The sequence below is a fragment of the Bufo gargarizans genome, chromosome 4, assembly GCF_014858855.1.
Source record: "Bufo gargarizans isolate SCDJY-AF-19 chromosome 4, ASM1485885v1, whole genome shotgun sequence".
NCBI lineage: Eukaryota > Metazoa > Chordata > Amphibia > Anura > Bufonidae > Bufo > Bufo gargarizans.
The window spans coordinates 523,663,604-523,688,655 of NC_058083.1; the positions used below are offsets into that span (position 1 = coordinate 523,663,604).

A 25,052-nucleotide genomic window follows, 5' to 3' on the forward strand; every position below is an offset into this window, starting at 1 on the left:
AGCACCTGCCTTCTCTGCTGTTTACCTGCTCGCTGCAGCAATTGCAGTGGTCAGCAGGTGTAATTACAAGTATGGTGATTCTATTCACTTCTACGGAACGGCTCAGTCTGTTTAAGTGAATAGTACGGAGCCGTCCCGTAAAAGTGAATAGGGACGTCGCAATTCACCACTGCAGTTGTAAAAAGAGCAGAGAAGGCAGCGCTCGTATGAGCACAGCTTTCTCCTCAAACAGCTGCGGGATGTCGGGAGTCGGACCCTCGCCGACCAGATATTGATGACCTATCCTGAGGTGAGGTCATCAATAGTAAAAAAGCGGACAACCCCTTAAACCCTTTCACTGCCACTGCCTATCACTTTTTTTTTTATCTGTTTGGCTTTTTTTGGTAGTAAAGTTGTTAACCATACACCCAGCGTGGCGCCACTTAGCTAAAGGGTGATGGGTGGTGGCAGCTTGTAGGCACACCAAGAGATTATTATTTTAATTTTGCAATGGAGGAACTATATATTGTTCTCCTTACCAAGTCTAATGATGTTCTGCTACAAACTTTAATATCGTTTAGGATTGGTCTTTGACAGGGGTATAAGAAAGCGAGTGACGGAGGGCAGGTAACCGGCTGATATAAAACAGTGAACCTTGTGTGATCTGGCGCAGACTCAGGTGGCACGTCTAGGCTCAGTGACGTATCCCTCTACAGTGACATGTCACACAGGCGGGGGGGGGGGGGGGGGAGGTGTGCAGGAGGGGGTAGGCTCATTTGCCTAATAATAGCATGTAAATACAGGCAGGGCTCAGGTAGACTCAGTCCTCAGATCCACACTCACCTGGCGGCAAAGAAAAGAAAACTCAAGAAACAAACCAATTAATGATTGGCAAACAGACAGAAAGACAGATACAATAGGCCAATGTTTAACCAAGGCAAGGACATTACTGGCTGCTGCTGCTAAAGAAGTAGGAACAATACTAAGGAAATACAATATAAGACCCGGGGACTGGAGGAAGGAAGGACTAGGAGACCAAACTTGGACTGTGACTTGATGGTTGCTTGAAGTTCCTTAAGGTAAACTGCGTTCCCATTGAGACTTTCCACTGGGGTCTTGTGTCCTAAGACTCTAGACATGATTATTGTTAAGTCTTAGGCACCTATGTAGTTGTGGAACTAACAGTCCCAGCATAACTTGTAACTATGAGGCTTGCTGGGACTTGCGGTTATAAAAAAAGTTGAATTTCCATTCATTCAGGTAGATACTCCAGACTGCTTTCATACTAGAGCTATTGTAAGGCGTGCGCAGATTTCTCATGGGTTTTCCATTGGTATTAATATTGGTTTCGGGCAGAGGGGGCTCCTAAAGGAGGCATGGGGGGTAGACAAAAAACAGGTGGTACGTGGGGCTGACACTGATCTGGGCACGACAAGGAGACTGAAAGGTGGCACCTGGGGCTGGGATGCTAGAAGAAGCACCTGGACCAGGCAGACATTCATCTTGGCATCTGCGACAAGGATGTTGAAAGGAAACATCTTGGAAACGGAGACTAAAGGGGCACCTGGGGCAGAAACTAAACTGGGAACTGAGGGCAAGGGTGATGAAGTGCAGTACCTGGGGTAAATACTAATGTGGGCACTGAGCATTGAAAGTGGACACCTGGGGCAGGGACACTAAATGGAGTACCAAGGTCCAGCATTAAACTGGGCACATGGGCAGGGATGCCGAGAGGCAGTACATGGGGTATACAAACATCTGGTCTTCAAAAAGGCAACCCTGACAGGGACATTAGGTCTGGTTCACACATGATTGATTTGCAATTGCGGCATTTTGTGCAGCAAATCCACAGCGTTGTACAGTACCAGCCAAGCAGATGAGAATTTCAGGGGGAAAAAACGCAGCAGAAAAGTTGCCATATCGCAGATTTGAAATCAATTTATTCTGCGGATTTCATTGCAGATTTCACCCTTCTCAATGCAAAGAATGATACTGCGTCTAATCTGCAGCTTTTCTACGACACAATCCGCAGTGTGCGCTGCCAACCTTCGGTGCGTTTTTTCTGCTGCAGATTAGAAGCAGAAACACTGCAGATCTTCTTCTAATCAGTCACATGTGAACCCAGCCTAAGACTACATTCGCACGACCGTAAGTGTTTTGCGGTCCGCGCACGGGCAGCCCTACGATAGAAATGCCTATTTTTGTCTACATATGAGGGGCCGTGACTGTGAACAGCTTACAGTTTATCAATTGTTTTAGATATATATGTTTTTTTATATTTTAATTTAGATATTGTGATTGAATAAATTGTCCATAGATATCGCCTTTTTGCGAGACGGCCATTTGTATATATTAAAAATAGGACACGTTCCATCTTTTTTGTGGGCCTGCAAAATGGAACTACGGATGCGGACAGCACACGGCTTCATTGAAATGAATGGGTCCGTACTCGTTCCCGCAAAATTGTGGAACAGATGCTGACCCAGAAATACGGTCGTGTGAATGGACCCTAAGGCCCCTTTCACACAAGCGAGTTTTCCGCGCGGGAGCAATGCGTGACGTGAAAGCATTGCACCCGCACTGAATCTGCACCCATTCAGTTCTGCGTTGCATGAAAATGGCAGCAAGCTCTATATTCTGTGTTTTTTACATAACGCAGGCCCCATAGAAGTGAATGGGGCTGCGTGAAAATCACAAGCATCCGCAAGCAAGTGCGGATGCGGTGCGATTTTCACGCATGGTTGCTAGGAGACGATCGGGATGGAGACCCAATCATTATTATTTTCCCTTATAACATGATTATAAGGGAAAATAATAGCATTCCTAATACAGAATGCATAGTACAATAGCGCTGGAGGGGTTAAAAAAATAAAAAACAATATAACTCACCTTAATCCACTTGATCGCGCAGCCGGCATCTCTTCTGTCTTCTTCTTTGCTGTGCAGTAGGAAAAGGACCTTTGATGACGTCACTGCGGTCATCACATGATCCATCACCATGTTAAAAGATCATGTGATGGACCATGTAATGAGCGCAGTGACGTCATCAAAGGTCCTATTCCTCAAATAAGAAGACAGAGGAGATGACGGCTGCACGAACAAGTGGATTAAGGTGAGTTAAATTTTATATTTTTTATTTTTTAACCCCTCCAGCGCTATTCTACTATGCATTCTGTATTAAGAATGCTATTATTTTCTTTTATTACCATGTTATAAGGAGAAATAATACAATCTACACAACCTTGAACCCAAACCTGAACTTCTGTGAAGACGTTCGGGTCTGGGTACCACATTCAGTTTTTTATCACGCGTGTGCAAAACACGTTGCACCCGAACGATAAAAACTGAACAACGGAACGCAATCGCAGTCAAAACTGACAGCAATTGGGTACCTACTCGCGCGGGTTTGACGCAACGCATCCGGACCTTATCCGGACCTTATCCGGACACGCTCGTCTGCAAGGGGCCTAAAAGTGGCATCTCTGAGACAGAGACTAAAATGGGCACCTGGGGCAAGGATGCTGAAAGGTGGTACCTTGGTCATGTACTGATATAGGCTTAGGTAGGCAGTGAAGTGAGGTATCTGGAAAATCTGTAGCTATTTACAGAACAATGTAGAGGAAAAATATGCTGCGGATTTTCAGATTTGCAGCCTGCCTGGAGAGTCACAGATTTCCACCATGGACTTCATCATTTCCAGAAAGTCTGTGGTGGAAAAATGCTTCTGAAAGCATGCTAAGAGGTTTCTATAAAAAAATTGCCATTTTGTGCGGTTGTTCATTGCCATATGTAAGTGAGCAAGTGTACAGTATATGTCCCATGGCCTGTGTATGATCCCTCTAGATAGTGTGCACACTAGATAGTGATGGACAAACATTGTCCGGGATGTTTTGCGGGCCCCATTGACTTTAATGGCAGGTGAACCTGAAAAACTTTCAGGTCATATTTGCAGCCACCAAATACTTACTAGTAGTACACAAATAGTCCCACAACATGGACAGTGACATACCAGAGGGGGACTAATGGCAAAAATTCCCACAAAAAATATGTATTTTAATCAGGAGCCATTTTTATGCATCTTAAAGGGAAACTGTCAAAAATGTGGCCTGCTGGAGACTAGAAAATGTATATTTTAGGCCATGGGAGTACAGGCCCCAAAAATTAGGCATTCGCCTGACAGAAAAGAACTAGTGATGATGTGGCTGGAGGTACATTAGGCGGTCACTGGATACAAATTTTACTGTAGGCCGGTACAGGTCCCAAAAATTAGGCATTCACCTGACAGAAAAGGCCTTTTATGCCGCTGTATATACATAAGACAAGGACCATTCTTTGTTCTGGGTGGTGGCGGATATGTGTGGGCTGGCATGAGGAGATTCAATTACACGTGGTCGTCACAGATGTTGAATTTCTCAGAGATTCATGCCTCATTAATTTTTTGAAATGTGAGGTAGTCCACACTGTCGTGAGCTAGGCAAGTGCGCTTATCAGTCACGATCCCCCCTGCTGTGCTGAACGTCCTTTCGGACAGGACACTCGACGAGGGCAAGCCAAGAGTTCCATGGCAAATTGTGCCAGCTCTGGCCACAGGTCAAGCCTGCACACCCAGTAGTCCAGGGGTTCCTTGCTTCTCAGAGCGTCCACATCGGCCGTTAACCCGATGTAGTCGGACACCTGTCGGTCTAGGCGTTCCCTGAAGCTGGATCCGGAGGGCGGCTGTCGATGGGTTGGCTGAAAGAATGATCTCATATCCGAATTAACCAACACATCTTCAAACCGCCCTCTTCTTGCAGGTGTGGTAGGATTGGTACCCGCAACTGTTTCTCTGTGGGTGGAAATTCCTCTGCCAGCGCCCGCAACAGCAGAATGGAGCATCTCTCGCAGCAAGGCCTGCTGGTAACATGTCCGTCATTTTGTGTTTGTACCGGGGGTCTAAGTACATTGCCACCCAGTACTGGTCCTTGCCCTTTATGCTTTTTATACGGGGGTCCCTCTTCAAACACTGGGATCCACGAAAAGTTTAAAGTCCCCCTCAAAGCCTGTTCTTCTTGCTCCTCCTCGACAGACATCACCATAGCACCCGCACTGAATCCTGACCCATTCATTTCAATGAGTCTGTGTACATGAGCGTTTTTTTTCAAGCATCAGTTCTGCGTTGCGTGCAAAACGCAGCATGTTCTATATTCTGCGTTTTCCCGCAGCGCTGGCCCCATAGAAGTGAACGGGGCATCAGTGAAAAACGCACTGCATCTGAAAGCAAGTGCGGATGCAATGCGTTTTTCTCTGATGGTTGCGAGGAGATGTTGTTTGTAAACCTTAAGTTTTTTCATCACGCGCGTGAAAAACATATCAAAACGCATTGCACCCACGCGGAATAAACAGAACAACTGGACGCAATTGCAGACAAAACTGACTGAACTTGCTTGCAAAACTGGTGCGAGTTTCAGCGAACGCACCCTGAACGCATCCGGACCTAATCAGTCACGCTCGTGTGAAAGAGGCCTTAGGGTCAGAATAATTAGCATATTTTTTTTCGTTTTCACAAAATAATCTACAAAATAATTAACAATAATAAATCGAAACTTTGTTACATTGTGTTTATCGTTATGTAAACAGAAGCCTTCTATTTCTAAACAAGAATGAACTAAAAACTGTGCCTTGGGAAATTGTCTTTTTTAATTATTTTAAATTATTTTAATGAGACGTGTAGAGAGGCGGCGCACGAAGTGCCTGACAAGACTTGGAAATTGCTTTACATTGTAATCAGATGTAGAAGCTCCCAAGGTATAAAAACTATAATATTGAAAGGGGCAAAAGTCTGTGCAGGATAATTCACTTATGTCTGGCTAATGGTCTGTCCATCCTGCAGGGGAATACACTGTATATACCGGGTCCATAGACATCACAATACGAAACTAGTAACAACATTTTCAATTCCTGTTTTACTTGGGCCAAATGTTGCTGAGTTTAGGACATTGAATTTCCCTTAAAGGGGTGGTCCAGTGTTATGATCGCTGCTTTTTTTCCAAAAACAGCACCAGAATTGTCCACAGGTTGAATGCAGACCAGCCCTATTCACTGCCATGGAGATGAGCTACAATACCAAACAAAAACCTATGGACAGGAAGAAAGCAGCCATGGTAATTCTATTGTAGACAACACCTTGAAGGTGCCCATACAACTTTAATGACTTCCCCATAAACATGCTCACTTGGCTCACATTAGCATATATGTGTTTTCAGTAAGGGGAGAGGAGAAAGCCATGGCTCGATTCTTCTCTTCCCCAACATCATTTGATTTTTAGTTCCCTGAATATTGGTCAATGCTGCTGAAAATGTCAGGTTTGGCTGGCAATAGATGTTTAATGTGAATGGCCGCCCGAGGGAAGAGATCTCTGATGAAGAATGTCATGGGCTTCGACTGGACTCGGACTGGTCCCAGCCTAATATTTTATTGTTTTAGGTCAGATCCTCACTCCTCTAGATGTTCTATAGATTCCTATTGAGCAGTTAGAGATTTAAGTCCCAAGAAGAGATTAGTCAATTCTATACAATTTATAAAAACGATTCATCTACAAAACACGGAAACCATTAAACACCAAAGATCCCGACTAGAGATGAGCGAATTTTACAAAAATTTCGATTCGGCCTGTTCGGCAAATTTTTCGAAAAGATTCGATTTGATCCGGAATTATTTGTGGCAAATTGGGTTAAAAAACAGATATTTCCTGACTGCAGAGAGCCTGTATAGTGGTGTAGAACACTGTGCCTTGCAGTAACACGCATAGGGAGTCTGCTGTGGTAGTGAAATAATACTGTGAGTCCGTATGACATGCAGATGACAGGCGTCGCTCTTAGAATCTTACACTCACACTTCACTTATTTGGGCAGTCACGGGGCCAAAACTGACCAATAACTCAAGTGTGAACATTACGGGTCGATGTTAGCGTCAAGAAGAATCGCACTCCTTTTACACCGTCATCAGCTGATTCCACATAGATGTCTACAGAACCTGTTCTATTAAACGCTTATATAAGTAGAGCCCCCGACAGAGTGGAGAGGGTGTCAGCAGTAAGTTTGTGTTGACGTCACTAATTATTTTGCTCTTCCTCTGATCCGTCAGAACAATAACCCCCAAAAAACGGATCCTGTCTGTTGAGCATCCGCCTTCACACGGTCAGCATTTGGTCAGTAATCCTGGGCACCCTGGGCACATTTAGCTCCCAACCTCCCACTGCTGCCACCCTACTTGCTCGTCCGCTGCCTTATGCGCAAGCTGCCACCCTCTTCTCCCAATGATGATGAAGCCCTTTTGTCACCCGGCTCCCAAGTGCGATCAGCTACATCATCATCATCGAGTACTGTCTGCACGTCACTGATGTCCTTCTCAACAGTCTCTGAGCCAGGAGCCTCACCGCTCGCAACACCAGCTCCCACGCCACTCTCCTCATCACTACTTGCCCGTCTACCGGAGGAAGCGGCGGATGTCTTCCTCCACATCTTGACTGGCCAGTAGCTGCTGACTGTCCTCTAGTAGCTCGCCCTCGCTGTATAGTGGAGCTGAGCCCACAGCATATAATACTTCTCTGCCTGAAGGGAACAGAAAAGGACAGAGGCAGGTTGAGGACAGGTGAGGGCACAGGACCTGCTCCCGGGCCATGCCAACTAAGGGTTGTGTCTGACTAACCCACCGACTCTTGGCTGGGGGTGTCTGATGTCACTTGGGACAAAGTGGATGACCGAGTCAACCATTCAAGAACCGCTGGGTTGCTGGTCAAGACACGACCGCTAGATGACACCAGAGGCTTAGGCCTCTCGCTGCGACTCCTGCTGCCAGGCCCCAGATAGTATATATCTATCTCATATCTATGTTGGTGGGGCAGAGGAGGTTAGGTGTGGTTGATGGATGTAGGAGCAGGTGACATATGACACGAGAGTGCCCGGTCCCCTGTTCCACACAGATACATGCACCCAGAGATGGTTGCGTGTGCCTGTGTTAGACACCCTCCTCCACACCGTCCCCATTATGACCATAGGAGACGGGAATGCAGTGACTGGAGCCTGGCTATATCTAGCCTTAGGTTTCTTGTGACGTTGGAGATTGTGCACTGGACCCTCCTATGTGCATATCTCCATGGACATCGTCCGTTTCCAGATGGCCACTTTCCCTTTTGACCGCACATAAATATGGTTACCATGGTCACATAGTGACAACAGCATTGGTCTCAGCTCCTGTGTACATGCGCAGTAGTGTAATACTGCTGGGGTGACCAGATTTATCACAGCCGCGCATTGCGCATGCGCGAGAAATGGAGAGAATTCACGAACCCTGTGTGCGTCCCGGCAATTGCGTATGAGCGTTCTATGCGCATGCGTGGGACGCTACAGGATCTCGCGATCTAATGACATAGACTGGCGCCTGCGCAATGGATGCCAGGGGACGCCAACATCGGATCGCAATGTGGAATTTCGTGACGTGGGTTTGTCCCTCTTTAAATTTTTTCTAATTGATACACACTCTAGCACAGCTGCACTTTATGAGATAATCAGTAATATCTATGTATGTAAGACTGATTTGTGTATGTGATAAAGCTGTTTTTACATTATTTATACACTATGCTGATATAATGATGACCCATGTACACCGATATACTGTAATGATCTTTATAATCATGTTTTGTATTGATATTTGTCAAATATGTTTTAATGAGCAATTATGTAATTTTGATGAGAACCACCTATTTAAATATGTTGAGAGCACTAGTTCATTAGCTGGACAAAGGCTTTATTGTGAGGCCTGAAATGCTGCATTGCACTGAATAAACATCACTGAATTTCTACAAGACCGGAGTGCTGCCCATCTTTCGCCATTTCTATTAGTGCTGTTCCCTGTCCAGGAGCATTTGTGGATTTGCACCCGGCATTTGACAGAGTGCTGCTGATTATTATTTTTATTTTTTTATCTCATATCTATCTATCTATCTATCTATCTATCTATCTATCTATCTATCTCATATCTATCTATCTATCTATCTATCTATCTATCTATCTCATATCTATCTATCTATCTATCTATCTATCTATCTATCTATCTCATATCTATCTATCTATCTATCTATCTATCTATCTATCTATCTCATATCTATCTATCTATCTATCTATCTATCTATCTATCTCCTATCTATCTATCTCCTATCTATCTATCTATCTATCTATCTCATATCTATCTATCTATCTATCTATCTCCTATCTATCTATCTCATATCTATCTATCTATCTATCTCATATCTATCTATCTATCTATCTATCTCATATCTATCTATCTTATATCTATCTATCTATCTATCTATCTATCTATCTATCTATCTCATATCTATCTATCTATCTATTATCTATCTATCTCATATCTATCTATCTATCTATCTATCTCCTATCTATCTATCTATCTATCTATCTATCTCCTATCTATCTATCTATCTATCTCCTATCTATCTATCTATCTATCTATCTATCTATCTATCTATCTATCTATCTCCTATCTATCTCCTATCTATCTCCTATCTATCTATCTATCTATCTATCTATCTATCTATCTATCTATCTATCTATCTCCTATCTATCTATCTATCTCATATCTATCTATCTATCTCCTATCTATCTATCTATCTATCTATCTATCTATTATCTATCTATCTATCTATCTATCTCATTTCTATCTACATCACCAATGATCTGCTGTGGATTTGAAAGTTGTTATTAAAAAAAAAACAACTTAATTGTTTCATAATGAAAACATCTGCTCCTGTTGTATCAATGCTCTACCATTTTCAAGATCTCTGCTTGCTGTTTACATCCTGAGACAGAAAATCTGTACAGGCCTAATACTATTCACAGCTGAGGGTTTGTATCATTTGTATCCCAGTCACCCGGACAATCATCACTAGTGACACGAGTGTAATTAGGAGCATACTATTTACATGCATATCGCTCCTAGGTTACTGAAGAATTGTACTATCTAATCCTAGCAATACCTGGACATGCCTTGTATATTACATCTATACATATGCAAGGTGAGGGCCATTCCTGAATGATATGGTTATTGAAGCAAGTTCTGTGCATTCAACGTCATGAATTATGCATATATGGTTTACTACAATTATCTTTAAGGAATCATGGAGTCTTGATCAATCTGGCACTGATCATGTTGGCCATTAGCTTGTGCATTGAGAAATCACCTTTGTTGATTATCTGGTGCATTAACAATCATGTTGACATCTCTGAATTATGTGTTGATTTTCATTCGATTTGGTTGGTTCATTTTGGATTTATCATAATCTTTCTATTCTTGGTTTATTGTTACCCAGTGTTTCTCCCCTGATGAACCTATATTTGGGGAAACGCGTTGGATGTTTAGGGTAATATGAGGGTGAGTCAGGGCACGGGCCACCCACCATCAGGGTGTTCCTGTGGGTTGAGGTACTAATCAGGGTCCTCGTAGGGATAGTTTGTTCCCACGTGTGCCCCCACTGTCTGTCTCCCCTTTTTTTTTCGATTTTTTTGTACTAACAGGTTGGAAACGAGGATATGATATATTTTTTTGTTTTTGATGTACTTTGAAGTGGCTCGTGTTATAATTATTAGTATTAAACGTTACGTTTTAATTCTTGCCTTCTGTGATTCACCTGGACAATGCTGTGAGCGTTGAACCGCCCGGCGTCCAGATCTATACTTTGTATCAGTGCAGGTATAAAGTAACAAGCTGATGGGTTTACTTCACCGAGGATTGTCTAGGCTGGATACAACTGTAACAAACATCAGCTGTGAGAAGTCTTTGGTGTATAGGTGTTTTTTTTAAATATTTTCTAGAGTCCTATAGTGTCAGTTGCTGCTACAGAAATATTGTTTTATGTCGGCAGAAAAAATAACAAGAAACCTGAGTCAGTGATCGGCAAATACGGTGTAATAACTTGTACTATATCACTTTAGTCACATCCTCTGATCACAGGGAGAGATATGACTTCCTTCAGTTTGATGGAGGATACAGTATAAAGAGGTGTAATACCAACCCAGGGAATAAAAGGGGTTGTCCGAGATTTTGATATTGCTGGTCTATCCTCAGGAAAGGTGATTGGTCGGGGTCTGACTCCTCTGCTCTGGTGAGCGCTGCCGCCTCTTCCTTTGTCAGTGACGTCACGTTCATCAGTCACATGACCAAGGCGCAGCTCAGCCCCCCTTCAAGTGAATGGGCCTGGGCTGCAATACCAAGCACAGCCACTATACGATGGATGGTGCTGTGCTTGGTGAGCTGCAAGGAGGCGACAGATCTTCCGAAAGTGCCACAGTCCCTTCAAACAGATGATCGTCGGGAATGCCGGGCGTCAGGCCCCCACAAATCTGAGCATAGGTCATCAATATTAAACACCCTTTGTCTAATTAAAAGGTTCCTTTAAAGGTGTAGTGCTCCCTCTATGAGAAACGTGGAAGCTGAGGATGTGCAATCACCTTTCCATCCAGTCTGCTGCAGCTTTTCGACACTGTTTCTGGTGGAAGGGTGGGCAGAAGATCCTTCAATCCCAATAGGAGGTAGAAAAGCCCTGGAGATATGCCATAAAGGCTGTATATGGCAGTACCCCCCTCTTGTAGTATCAGTATCACTGGTCTGTAATTTCCTAGGAATGCTGTGCTCGGTCATTGACAAGGCAATAAACCTCTGGGTAAACATTAGTGCAGAGCTGTAAATTACATTGGGACATGGATCCAAAGGGTCATTTACGTAGAGTGCGGATCTACCAGAGGTGACAGTCTGCAGAGGGGGTGAAATATTCCCGTCCTTCAGCCTGCACTACATGGCCGCTAACAGTCACAGAGAAATGTTTTACTAAGATGTTAGAAAATTCAGGGCTTATGATCAACTTAAAGGGGTTGGCCCATCCGGAACATTGATAGCATATTGCTAGGGTATGCCATCAGATAGGAGCAGGTCCCAGAGGTAGGACCCACTGCTATCTAGAGAATGGGTCCACCAAAGTGAAGGAGAGCACACTGCGCATGCACGCCATTCATTGTTATGGGAGTTCTGAAAATAGCCAAGCAACCATGGAAGTCCTGAAGTCCCATGGACTGCACACTGCACAAGCGCGGGCCACCTCTGCCATAAATAGCTGAGCCGGTACTAGTTTCAGAACTCCCATAGCAGTGAACGGAGGGTGGCCGCTCATGCGCAGTTGCTCTCTGTTCACTTCATGGGTCCCTTCTTGGAGCTGGTTGGTTCTAAGAGGTGGGACCTGCACCTATCGTAGCGATATGCCATGAATAAGATGGGAATACCCCTTTAACCATTGAGCAATTTTTGCAAGGTCACATGACATTTCCTTGTGAACAATATTTTCTCCTTGTCCATGTGCCACATGGATGTTCCCTTTAATTTGAATCGCCGGCTTGTAATACTACATTTCCTCCTCTAGGGGGCACAGTTGCATCCACTTTACCAGTGTGACTAAAGGCTGGAATATAGCTTGCCAGTTATGCCCCTCACCACTGTCACCCCTCTCGAACATTCGGCAAATTTGAGAGGGGTCACATTACATAGATCCCAAAGAAAGACGAAGAGTCCTGTTTCTTAAAGGGGTTTATGGCACTAGAATGACTTGGCTGTCCGCATTGATAAACTGAACCACTTTGGCTCATGGGGGTGTATGAGGTGAAGGTTGGATGACAGATAGAGCCTATGGTCACAAGTGGTGCTGGTTCTGCAAGAAGGCAGCCATGTTTTTGTAATTTTTTTTATAAAGAGTCAGGAAGGCGGTTCACATTTTTTGCATATATGACTGGCACTTTTTTTGGATGCAATTATTCAGATGCCTCAATCTTTTACTCATATTTCCTATGTGCCATGTGGACCTTTACTAGTCCCTAAGTCTCCAGGGCCTTTGCACACTCCTATGTATAGACACTGCAATGCAAATTAGTTCTAATACCACCAGAGGTAAGCTATAGATCCTGTAAGTGAATGTTCGACCAGTTAAACAGGCCTTGTAACATAAGATAGGATTATAACCAAGCCAGAACCTCAACTGTAGCTATTGCAGGTGCCCTCAACCTACTATGTGCCATTTCTCTAGGCATTTTGCTAGTCATCTGACTGGCCTTCTTAATTACAATGACTTGTACAAGAAATCTCCTGCATTAAATACGGATGCCTCATGCTTCAGTCAGTATAATCTGTTTGTCATAATAAACACAAGGTCAAGGACCTCATAGAGGTAAGGTTTTGGATGCAATTTTCATTAGGTGTGATTTAACTCCCTCAGGAGAGGTGTTAGAACAGCATTGTAAGTGGCAGACAGAAAATGAGACCCTTCTATATGAGAATGAGAACCTGGTGTCTTCGTATGTATCATAAGTGCCTTTGAACCCCCTAAGGCACCAGGACTTGGGTGAGATTGCTACCTCTGCATCCCTTATAGTTACATCCCTGTTTATAGCCATGGCCAGAGCCATAATTTGAAGTTATGGAATAGGTGGAGGAACCTATTGGGACCCTCAGGTTTCAGACCCCGGATGCATCTCCAATATCTGCACCCTACTACTGAACTACTGAAAGTATCTTCTATAACGGAAAAAGTTTATTTTCGGGTGAGATGAGGACGGAACAGACAATATATTACATAACATGAAATGCAGAGGTTTTACGGCTTCGCTTGGAAGGGCCGTGCGCGACCTCGCTTGTGATTTTCATGGGCCAATTATCTTTATTTGCTTTAATTATAACACTTGTATGAAGAAAAGCCAAGTCAGAACATGAAAAGCAGGAGCAGAGATAAAAGCGAGTAAATTGAAGGTCGGAAACAGCGGAACAGTCGGTGTACTTGGCTCCCGCTGTTTGTACAGGAAATCAAGTTGTTTGTATGCACCGAGCGACATATAACGGCGCGTCTGATAATAACCCTCATCAGATCTTCTGATTATTCATTATAACATAGAAGATGTTGTTAAAAGTGTCTTAAATTTGTTATATTTTTGCTAACTTTTGAAACTATTTTTTGTTTGCTTTTACTACTACTGGATGAAATTGTCCCAAATAAAGAATTCTCTGGGTAATTGCATCGCCTTCCCATCAGTGTATTAGAAGTACAGAGACGGCTCATGTGTTGGCGTTTCTATGACACTTGAGCTGGTGGCCATGGACATTAGAACGTCAATTTGCTTCTAATTTGAATAAAATTATTTGACTGCTTCCAGGAATGAACAAGGCAGTGAAAAAATACCCAGTACTTAGATTAGGAGATATGAGCTCCTTCCAGGTGATCTCTATGGTGCAGTCATGCTCCAAGCCTGCAGGTTGGAAACATTTTAAAGGGGTTTTCTGAGCTTTTTAGGAAATCGGTCCGTTTCTTCTGTCCTGTGTTTACGGAAGTCATGGATTTAAAAACATAGCTTTTATTATATATAATTAAAAAGACACTAATATGGTTCAAAAATAGGAAAAAAGAAGGAAAGGAAACCAAAGGCTATTTAGAGGCTGGAAGCTATAGCTGAGGTACAGCAGGGAGGGGATACTCTCTCTATATTGCCTAGCTACCCCTGACCACAGGGAATTACCCTGTAGCGCAACCTACCCCTGGATTACCCCAACACCCCCTTCACTGACCCAATGCGTTTCTCCCTGTTGGGTTCATCAGAACCTATAGAGACAATGAAGTTATAAACACGCTGCACTGATGATCTCTACCAGACCAACCACTAAGATAAAGAAATAAGTCCCAGATAGATTTCTTCTGCCCTGTGGAAGAAAGACAATGTAGTGGGTACTTACCATTTAGTTGTGCCACCAATGCCACCTTTTCCGCTGCACTCACACAGACTGCTGGCTCTTCCACCTGGGTCCTGACTTGATGTGCGTCCTACTCTTCTGGTTCAGCTGCATTTACTATTAGGGCACACAACCAGTCAGGACCCAAGTGGAATAGCCTGCAGCCTGCATGAGAGCAGTGGAGATCCTAGCATTGGTGGCAGTAAGGAGGGGTAAGTACTAAGCTTTCTTTCGTCCACAGAAAAGAAGAAAGGACGAATAAAAAAGTTCATAGAACCCCTTTAAAAGGTTCCCCACTTGCAGGTTTGGAAAATAACTGCACCATAGAGATCACTTGGAAGCAGCTCTTATCTCCTAATTTAAGTACTGGATATTTTCCCCTTTATTCAAATTAGAAGCAAATTAATTTGTAAATAAACAATGTAAATTACAGTTGGGATGTGGATACTTTGAGGGTGCACTGACTGGTTTGCAAACCGAATGTCTGCCTAAGTAGTGAAATCTGATCGTCAGTTACATAGATGACGTTTTTTTTTATAGCTACTAATATCGTATTGTGTAACTCTTCTGTTTCCTTTGATAGCCTCAAGCCATAATGCCAATCCCCGGGGTATATCAAAAAGTGGCAGAGGGGCAGCAGTCCCAGAGAAAAACTGGGACGGTAGAGAACCCCAAAAAGTTCAAAGGACAAGACTTTAACAGCATACGGGACCTGTGCATCAGCAGAAAGCAGCTGTTTGAGGATGACATCTTCCCGGCCAACCTCTATTCCATCGGAGAGCGTTTACTATCTCAGGACAAACTGCTGAGCATCAAATGGAAAAGGCCAACCGTAAGTTCCAATCTTTGAAAATACTAAATATGTTTATTATATTATTGTTGTTCTGTAAATATGAAAAAATGGACATCAAGTGGTTCTCAGATGGCTCCAAAACTACTTATTTGTGCAACGAAGGATTAATGGGAGTCAACATTTGCAGAAGTGAATAATGAAAAGATATTTGTGTCATGTTTGCTACCCTGAAGCTCTTGTCTGGTTTCGAAAGCCAATTTGCAAATACTCTACTAAGGACTAGGAACTTTTGTGCCTTTAGTATTCCTTTAATTACATAAAGGGCTTGTCCAGGATTATAATATTGATGGTCTATATGCAGGATAAGCCATCAATATTGTTATGTCGGTGGCTCATGCCCGCTGATGTCTCGCTTTCTCTTACCCTGCTGCAGTCACTGTTGCTAATCTGGCCCCCAGGGGCTCTCTGGGCTCTCATGTGCAGTCTTCTACTGCAGCCTGCGGCCTGTGCTTTCGCAGCCATGTCTTCTCTCTGGCTTTTAAAGAGCCAGCATGCGTGCATCCTAATTTTCCCCACCATATGGCAGGCTATTTCCAGTCAACGGCCAATCAGACGAAAACTACTTAAAGAGTTGGTGGCCTGCTGCTTTCCCTGCAGTGAAGTCCAGATTCCTGTATAGGCATTGAAAGAGTGAAAACCAGAACTGCCAGGATAACGCCCTTAGGTTTAGCCCAAAGTCAAATCTGTTTGTTGACACAATGGTTCTACACCCACTGCAGAAACAAATATCATATCAGTGGGGGTCATACACGCCATAACCCTGCCGATCAGCTGTTCAGGAGTAGGTCCAGTACCAGAAGCATGCGCCAGAGCTACACAGCCCTGTCCATTGTGTAGTGGGTAGAGGTGGTTACCCCTCAATTGAACGGGAGCGGTGCTGCAGTAACTGGCTCCATCCACCACAAAATGGAAGGAGCTGTGCTCTGCTAGTACCACAGTTACTCCTGAACAGCTGATTAGTGAGCATGCAGGGTGTCAGACTACCACCAATCTGATATTGATGTCCTATCCTAAGGATAGGCCATGAATATCAAAATATTGGAAAGCCAGTTTAACAACCCATAATTAAAATGCATGTCATGGGCATCTGTCTGGACATACACTGACGAGCAAAAGGGTAACAATGTTTGGAACTTTTGACTTTCCGACTCCATATCTCACCATCCACTACAGCTTCAAACGTGACAATACCATCATTTTATAGACAATCATCTTGGCTATCTCATACATGAATTGGACTTGCAACTATTTTGCATATGATTAGTTTTGCAGATTCTTGTCATGTAACTGCATTGTTAATATTTTGCTCCTAAAATTCTAAACTTAGATTTTTATTATTTCGTTAGTATTTTGTAAATCCACCTTTGGCTTTCATCACTGCCTGAATCCTCCTGAGCATGCTCTCGATCAGATTCAAGCATGTCTCAACTGAAATCTGTTCCCAGTCTTTTCTACACGTTCCCAATGTTGGTGCATACTGGTCGACTCACTTGGGTACAAATACAGCTTTTTCTTCAACTCTTCCCACAAGTGTTGGATTGGGTGGAGGTCTGGGGACTGTGGGGCCCAATCCAGCACCTCTACTCCATTGTCATTTAATCATTTCTTCGCCAATCTCAATGTACACTTTGGGTTGTTGTCCTCCTGGAAAACTATGTCGTTCTTTTCATACCTATAGTACTCGAGTTTACGAAGTAACTCATCTTGTAGGATACTCACTTAGAGTTCAGCATTGAGACCACCATCAATCCTGGTCAAGTATCCAACCCCTTTGGCTGTGAAACAACCCCATATCATCAGGCTTTCTCCACTGAACTTGACAGTTCCTTCAATTTCTCAACCCGATAGCCCTTTTTTCCCTTGTTTCTTCCAGACTCATTTGCACCCATCAGAGCCCAGTCTATTGACTTTCGTCTCATCCCCCCAAATCACCCGTTTCCAATCTCCTACCATCTATTGTTCGTTTTTTTTTTGCAAACTCGAGACGATGCTTCTTATGACGATATTGAAGTCGAGGCTTCTTCACCTTTTTTTGGGCCACCATTCCAGACTCGTGTAATGCGCGTTGCACACTGCTTGCATGGACGTCTGTGATTTCATGATTACGAAGCATACGAGTTTCCTCCACTGCCATGTTTGTGGCGCCAAAACTGATAGACCGACTTGTTGACTCCGATATTTTGCCTGGATGTCCACCTCTTGGCTTTTGAATGGATGGAGAGACTTCATTTTGTATTCTTCCAGCTGTCATGGTCCCAAATGATGCACTTTGGCGATTTTCTTGGCCGAGATACCGCTATGGATGAGCTGGGTGATGCTGTTTCTCTGTTATTGGGAAATCTGCTTCATGGCTGCTCCTGGATTAGAACCAGTGACATTTCACTTAGGAATCAGCCTAATAACACACTGAGCTATTAGGGAATGTGAGAACAGGTGGTAATTTGTAGTCTACAAGAAGAAAAATATTGCTCCACCACCAAGAGCAAAACAGTAACACTGCAGTTACATGAGAAGATTCTGCAGAACTAATCATATGCTAAGTAGTTGCAAGTCCAATTTATGTATGAGATAGCCAAGATGATTGTCTATAAAATGATGGTAGTCTCACGTTCGAAGCTGTAGTGGATGGTTACCCTTTTGCTCATCAGGTATATATTTATCATGGTGCACCAGTGAGATCAACTGCTATGACTGGAGATAATGTGATCCCAGTAGTTTAAACCCATCCAGAGGTCGCACTAAATTTTTTCCAGAAGACTAAAAATACTCCTACCATTTTTGAGGAGTATTTTTAGCCGAGGAGGAGTACAAAATTTGTAATTATTTATATATATAATACGTAGGCCTCCATAACATTAATGGGTTGCCATGTACGCAGAGAAACCATTACTAGTCTTCTCTATAATGTCTTCTGTGCAGAAATAGCAATTTTTGACCATTTTAAATTTATCTCTCAGAAGACTGAATCCCTACCTTTCTTGAAGCACCAAATCTGTCACGTAGGGATCTGAGCGGTAGATTGTTCAAAACCTAATACAATAAGAACTGAACAGGGACGTCTGGTCGTTGTGGCAGGGAGCAGTGGGTGGCTTGGTGGTAGTGGGTGGGCTCTGAGATGAATGCACAGGAGGCAGTTATAGGACAGTCCTATACACAATATTTTGGACTGTTGCACAGTATAGTCTACCCTATAGTCCTCCCTGTGATCTCTGGGAAGTGCACTCCATACATAAACCATACAGGAAAATAGACCTCTCAGTGCTCCAGGGTACTTACACAGAAAAACTAATAGCCAAGAGGCTAAACAAAACCCTGTTTCTGACCCTTATGTTAAAACATAACTTTCATTTCATTATTCTAATACCTAAAGGAAAAAAATGATTTTAAAAACCTGCTGTTTCTCTAGTAGACCTTATGTTGATAGTAGAACTATCAGTTGATATCAGTTGACATTGAACTATCAGTATTTTTGGAATATGAGAAAAAGCTGGAGTATTAAGAGGAAACCCACATAGATAGGATATACAAACTCCTTGCAGAGGTTGCACTTGGTCGGAGTCGACCCCATGACTCTAATGATGCAAGGCAGAGGTTCCGACCACTGAGAGCCACCGTGCCACCTAATGCAGGACTTGAAGGGAATATCTTCGGTGTCATTTACTGCAAATCATAGCAAACATAAATCAGTAGTTGTTCTATGAAAAACCAGCTCATCTGTAATAAAGATGATCCTGACTAGTGATGAGCGGCAGGGGTCATATTCGAATTCGCGATATTTCGCAAATATTTTGTAGAATATTCGTCGAAAATTCACGTTTTTTTACTCAAAAAATCGGCAAGGTAATGATTGTGTAATATGCAAATTTTCGTAATTCGAATTTTCAATTTTTTTATTGCGAATTTTTTAACTTACAACTATTAGACAAAGAAGATTATAGCACTATATTAGCTAAATTGCTCTATATTCGTTTTTTTTTTTAATATTCGCTATTTTGCTATAACTTCGTTTTTTTGAATATTCGTAATATTCTAAAACAAGAATATATAGCAATATAGCGAATATTCGAAAAAAACAAATATAGAGCAAAATTCGCAAACACTACTACTCCTAAAGTCAAGTATATTGCAGCCTTCTTATTGGCCCACAAGCTAGAAGCAGAGAGGGATCATGTGTGCTGATAAAAAATAAAAATAAAATAAAAAAAGGGATTTTTTTTTCCCGAATATTCAAAATTATGAATATATATAACTATATTCGAATTATTCGCAAATTTTTTGAAGTACCTATATTCGCGATAAAAATTCTAAATTCGAATATTCGTGATCAACACTAATCCTGACCAGTAACACCAGTTATACATTTATGACCCAGTCCAGTACTACCAGTTATAAATTCCAGCAACACCAGCTTCTGTGTAAATGACCCCTATTAAACTAAACAAGCATACCTATCATAAAGGGAGTGTATCACCCATAATTTTTTTTAAATAATTCTACATTTATGCTGAAATATATTCTTTATTTTTTATTTTTGTCTGCACTTATATATTATTCAATCTTTCCTGAGCTGCTGCAACATCCATACCAGAGATTTACTTCCTATAACAAGCACTTGTTTTTGTAGGACAATGTAGGGACCATGCTCTATCACTGAGCAAAGAGAGCTATCCTCATCATCTATTGTCAAGGATGGATCCTGTATTATCTGCTGACCCTGCCCCCATGTACACAGCACAAAACATTTGGTCATTTTCCAAATGTATATTGATGGAGAGTTCGTGAAGGATTTTCTTGTAAGAACTGTCCTAATTACATTACATGAAGACATCTCAGTAATTACAGAAGACAATGCAGATCCATCTCCTGACAGTGACAGATGAGATACAACAGAATATTATCCCCTGTCTAATGTATCAATTGCTATAGTAGTGTTTGGTTTTATTGTGTATGTTGCTTCATTAGCTTCGGATTTTGTAAAATAATTTTGGACCATACATATGACAACGCTCAGGGTCAGACTAGGGGTTCCTTGGGCCCACCAGAGTAAATCATTCTCAGGGCCTGACTCCATATCATCAAAACATCGAATAGATTGTGATTCAAAGATGTAGACCCTGGTGGGAAGTGATTGGCTCCAAAGGCATCTCCAAATGTTTTCTTTTCCTAGACCTTTTGGGTCTAATATGGTATGAGTGCCTGGGCCTACCAGAGTATCCTCTGGTAGGACAGTCCGACGCCGACAACTCTGATTGTGCTCAATACTGTAGAAGTGGACTTCACCTATAGCAGTCGTCTTTACAGTGCCTCGGTACTTAGATACCCTCAGGACTTATGGTAGGAATTTGCACATTGCACGTATCAATAATGGCAGAACCGAAGTCTGAGGCTCAATCCTCAAGAATCCAAGTCCAGAGCCTGAACTATACAACAAAGCAGCAACAAACAAATCCCAAACACAGTATGAAAGTCCAGAGAAAACACACTAGACTAGAACAGGAAACAATTGTGTAAAGACAACTTACCGAACACAGATCAAAATGCTGAATGTCTGGAAAGAATTGCAACTAGCAAATTCCAGACAACCAGAATGAAGTAAGGCCTGGATATATAAAGGCTCAGCAATCAGCAACTCTACCCTAACCAACCAGGCAAAGCTATCCAAAAACTTGAGCACCTATTGAGTTTTTTGGGACAGTGTGGTGACCACGCTGTATGACCTGAGTAGAGGTCACTGTACAGGAAGGGATGGAAGATAAACGGTCACATCGGCTATACTGAAGGGTGACCCTGTGTCATCTGTACGTAGGTCTTACATGTTATTAAAATCGTGCTCGGGATGATAATGGGCTGACTATTGATAAGTGATCTCTACAGAATTGGAAGTGTCAGATTATTACAAGGCTTAGAGTGAAAACTGCCAAATTTCAGGATTTTATTTAATGTATGTAACCATATTAATATTTAAAAAAAACACACCAAAAATTCTTAAAACAGAATCTAAATAATATGTAATTTTCTATCAGCACATTCTCTATGAGACAGTACATTTTTGGTATTTAGTTACCTGAATAGGTAGTAGTATGCAATGTCTGAAAGGGGTTGTTTAGTTTATACAATTTCATACACCCCATTAGGGAATTTTAAGTTGTACTGTTCAGGATCCTCATCCCGTGGCCAGTTGATACAGGAAATATATATTAGAAAATTGTATAAGAGAGTCAGGGTCCTGGACAGTATAGCACTGTTGGAACTCCCATTGATCACCTGTGATCTGTGAGGGAAGTTGGCAGCAAGTATTTAATCTCCCTGCAGCACCACCACAGGAGAAAGGCTGTATTGCACAATACTCTTAGATATCAAGCGGCTGTTCATTTAGTTCCTGGACCAGCTGGGTCATCCAGAGAGCGATAAGCTCTTTGTATCTGCTCTGGCTGATAGATAAGGGTCCTAGATGACCAACATACTAACGAAAGGCTTTCTACTTTATACCATGCAACCAAGTGACCCAAAAATATCACCTTTTATAGAATCAGGTCTTTTCAAATGCGGAATTAACCTGTTGGCATAAAAAATGGATGAGACCGGAACAGTCTAGAAGTTCTTTATTTGGACTAATCTGCTCCATGTTGACAAAAGGCTTGTTCTGGGATCTGATGTATGGCTTATCAAGAGTTGAACAATGAGGAGGCTAGGACTACACACCAACACCAATCCACCACTAAAACCAATATGTATAATCTGGGTGTGCCCCAGGGGAGAGAGCGAATATTCCCATGAAATGTCCACATTATGTATAGCACAATGAATGTACAGTATATTGCCAACTGCGGCCACTAGAGGGGGGATGAGGTATTACATTCTTTAAGGTTTCCACTCCTACTCGCACAGGGGGTCCTTTTACCTTAATAGTAGGGATGAGCGAACTCGAACTGTATAGTTCGGGTTCGTACCGAATTTTGGGGTGTCCGTGACACGGACCCGAACCCGGACATTTTCGTAAAAGTCCGGGTTCGGGTTCGGTGTTCGTCGCTTTCTTGGCGCTTTTGTGACGCTTTCTTGGCGCTTTTTGAAAGGCTGCAAAGCAGCCAATCAACAAGCGTCATACTACTTGCCCCAAGAGGCCATCACAGCCATGCCTACTATTGGCATGGCTGTGATTGGCCAGAGCACCATGTGACCCAGCCTCTATTTAAGCTGGAGTCACATAGCGCCGCCCGTCACTCTGCTCTGATTAGCGTAGGGAGAGGTTGCGGCTGCGACAGTAGGGCGAGATTAGGCAGATTAACTCCTCCAAAGGACTTGATTAACTGATCGATCTGCAGCTGTGGATCATTGAGCTGCTGATCCTCAATTGCTCACTGTTTTTAGGCTGCACAGACCGTTTGTCAGTCTCATTTTTCTGGGGTGATCGGCGGCCATTTTGTGTCTTGTGGTGCGCCAGCACAAGCTGCGACCAAGTGCATTTAACCCTCAATGGTGTGGTTGTTTTTTGGCTAAAGCCTACATCAGGGTGAAGCTGTCACACCAAGTGCATTTAACCAGCAATAGTCTGTTCATTTTTTGGCCATATACAAAATCAGGGGCAAGCTGCGCCTGTCACCAAGTGCATTTAACCCTCAATGGTGTGGTTGTTTTTTGGCTAAAGCCTACATCAGGGTGAAGCTGTGACACCAAGTGCATTTAACCAGCAATAGTCTGTTCATTTTTTGGCCATATACAAAATCAGGGGCAAGCTGCGCCTGTCACCAAGTGCATTTAACCCTCAATGGTGTGGTTGTTTTTTGGCTAAAGCCTACATCAGGGTGAAGCTGTCACACCAAGTGCATTTAACCAGCAATAGTCTGTTCATTTTTTGGCCATATACAAAATCAGGGGCAAGCTGCGCCTGTCACCAAGTGCATTTAACCCTCAATGGTGTGGTTGTTTTTTGGCTAAAGCCTACATCAGGGTGAAGCTGTCACACCAAGTGCATTTAACCAGCAATAGTCTGTTTATTTTTTGGCCATATCCCAGTCTAATTCTGTCACTAAATCCATACCGGTCACCCAGCGCCTAAATACTAGGCCTCAAATTTATATCCAGCTAAATCTGTCCCTAGTGCTGTAGCTGGGCGAGTTATTTAGTGTCCGTTCAAGCACATTTCTTGTTCTGGGTTGAAATACAATTCCCAATTTAGCAATTTCATAATTTAGTGGTTCCTGCTATATCAGAGCTATTTGAAATCTATCCCAAAAAGGGTATATAATATTGAAGGTGCACATTGGGTCATTCAGAATAACTTCACACACACCCGCTACTGTGTATTTCCAAGTCTAATTCTGTCACTAAACCCATACCTGTCACCCAGCGCCTAAATACTAGGCCTCAAATTTAAATCCCTCTAAATCTCTCGTTACCGCTGTACTGTTGTTGCTGGGCAAGATATTTAGTGTCCGTCAAAGCACATTTTTTGTTCTGGGTTGAAGTACAATTCCCAATTTAGCAATTTCATAATTTAGTGGTTCCTGCTATATCAGAGCTATTTGGAATCTATCCCTAAAAGGGTATATAATATTGAAGGTGCACATTGGGTCATTCAGAATAACTTCACACACACCCGCTACTGTGTATTTCCAAGTCTAATTCTGTCACTAAACCCATACCTGTCACCCAGCGCCTAAATACTAGGCCTCAAATTTAAATCCCTCTAAATCTCTCGTTACCGCTGTACTGTTGTTGCTGGGCAAGATATTTAGTGTCCGTCAAAGCACATTTTTTGTTCTGGGTTGAAGTACAATTCCCAATTTAGCAATTTCATAATTTAGTGGTTTCTGCTATATCAGAGCTATTTGAAATCTATCCCTAAAAGGGTATATAATATTGAAGGTGCACATTGGGTCATTCAGAATAACTTCACACACACGCTTCTGTGCATTTCCAAGTCTAATTCTGTCACTAAATCCATACCGGTGACCCAGCGCCTAAATACTAGGCCTCAAATTTAAATCCCTCTAAATCTCTCGTTACCCACCGCTGTACTGTTGTTGCTGGGCAAGATATTTAGTGTCCGTCAAAGCACATTTTTTGTTCTGGGTTGAAGTACAATTCCCAATTTAGCAATTTCATAATTTAGTGGTTTCTGCTATATCAGAGCTATTTGAAATCTATCCCTAAAAGGGTATATAATATTGAAGGTGCACATAGGGTCATTCAGAATAACTTCACACACACGCTTCTGTGCATTTCCAAGTCTAATTCTGTCACTAAATCCATACCGGTGACCCAGCGCCTAAATACTAGGCCTCAAATTTAAATCCCTCTAAATCTCTCGTTACCCACCGCTGTACTGTTGTTGCTGGGCAAGATATTTAGTGTCCGTCAAAGCACATTTTTTGTTCTGGGTTGAAGTACAATTCCCAATTTAGCAATT

At 42.6% G+C, this 25,052-nt stretch overlaps 1 protein-coding gene across 1 annotated transcript in view; it reads left to right on the forward strand.

The window, feature by feature from the left end:
* The first annotated feature begins 794 nt into the window (after positions 1 to 794).
* LOC122936253 (calpain-13-like) overlaps positions 795 to 25,052 on the forward strand; it is a 139,431-nt gene continuing 115,173 nt past the window's right edge. The window contains exons 1-2 of the mRNA XM_044292369.1: positions 795 to 1,058; positions 15,374 to 15,622. Of these exons, the coding sequence (XP_044148304.1) occupies positions 15,386 to 15,622 (237 nt within the window). The 5' untranslated portion in view covers positions 795 to 1,058; positions 15,374 to 15,385. The remainder of the gene's footprint in view (positions 1,059 to 15,373; positions 15,623 to 25,052) is intronic.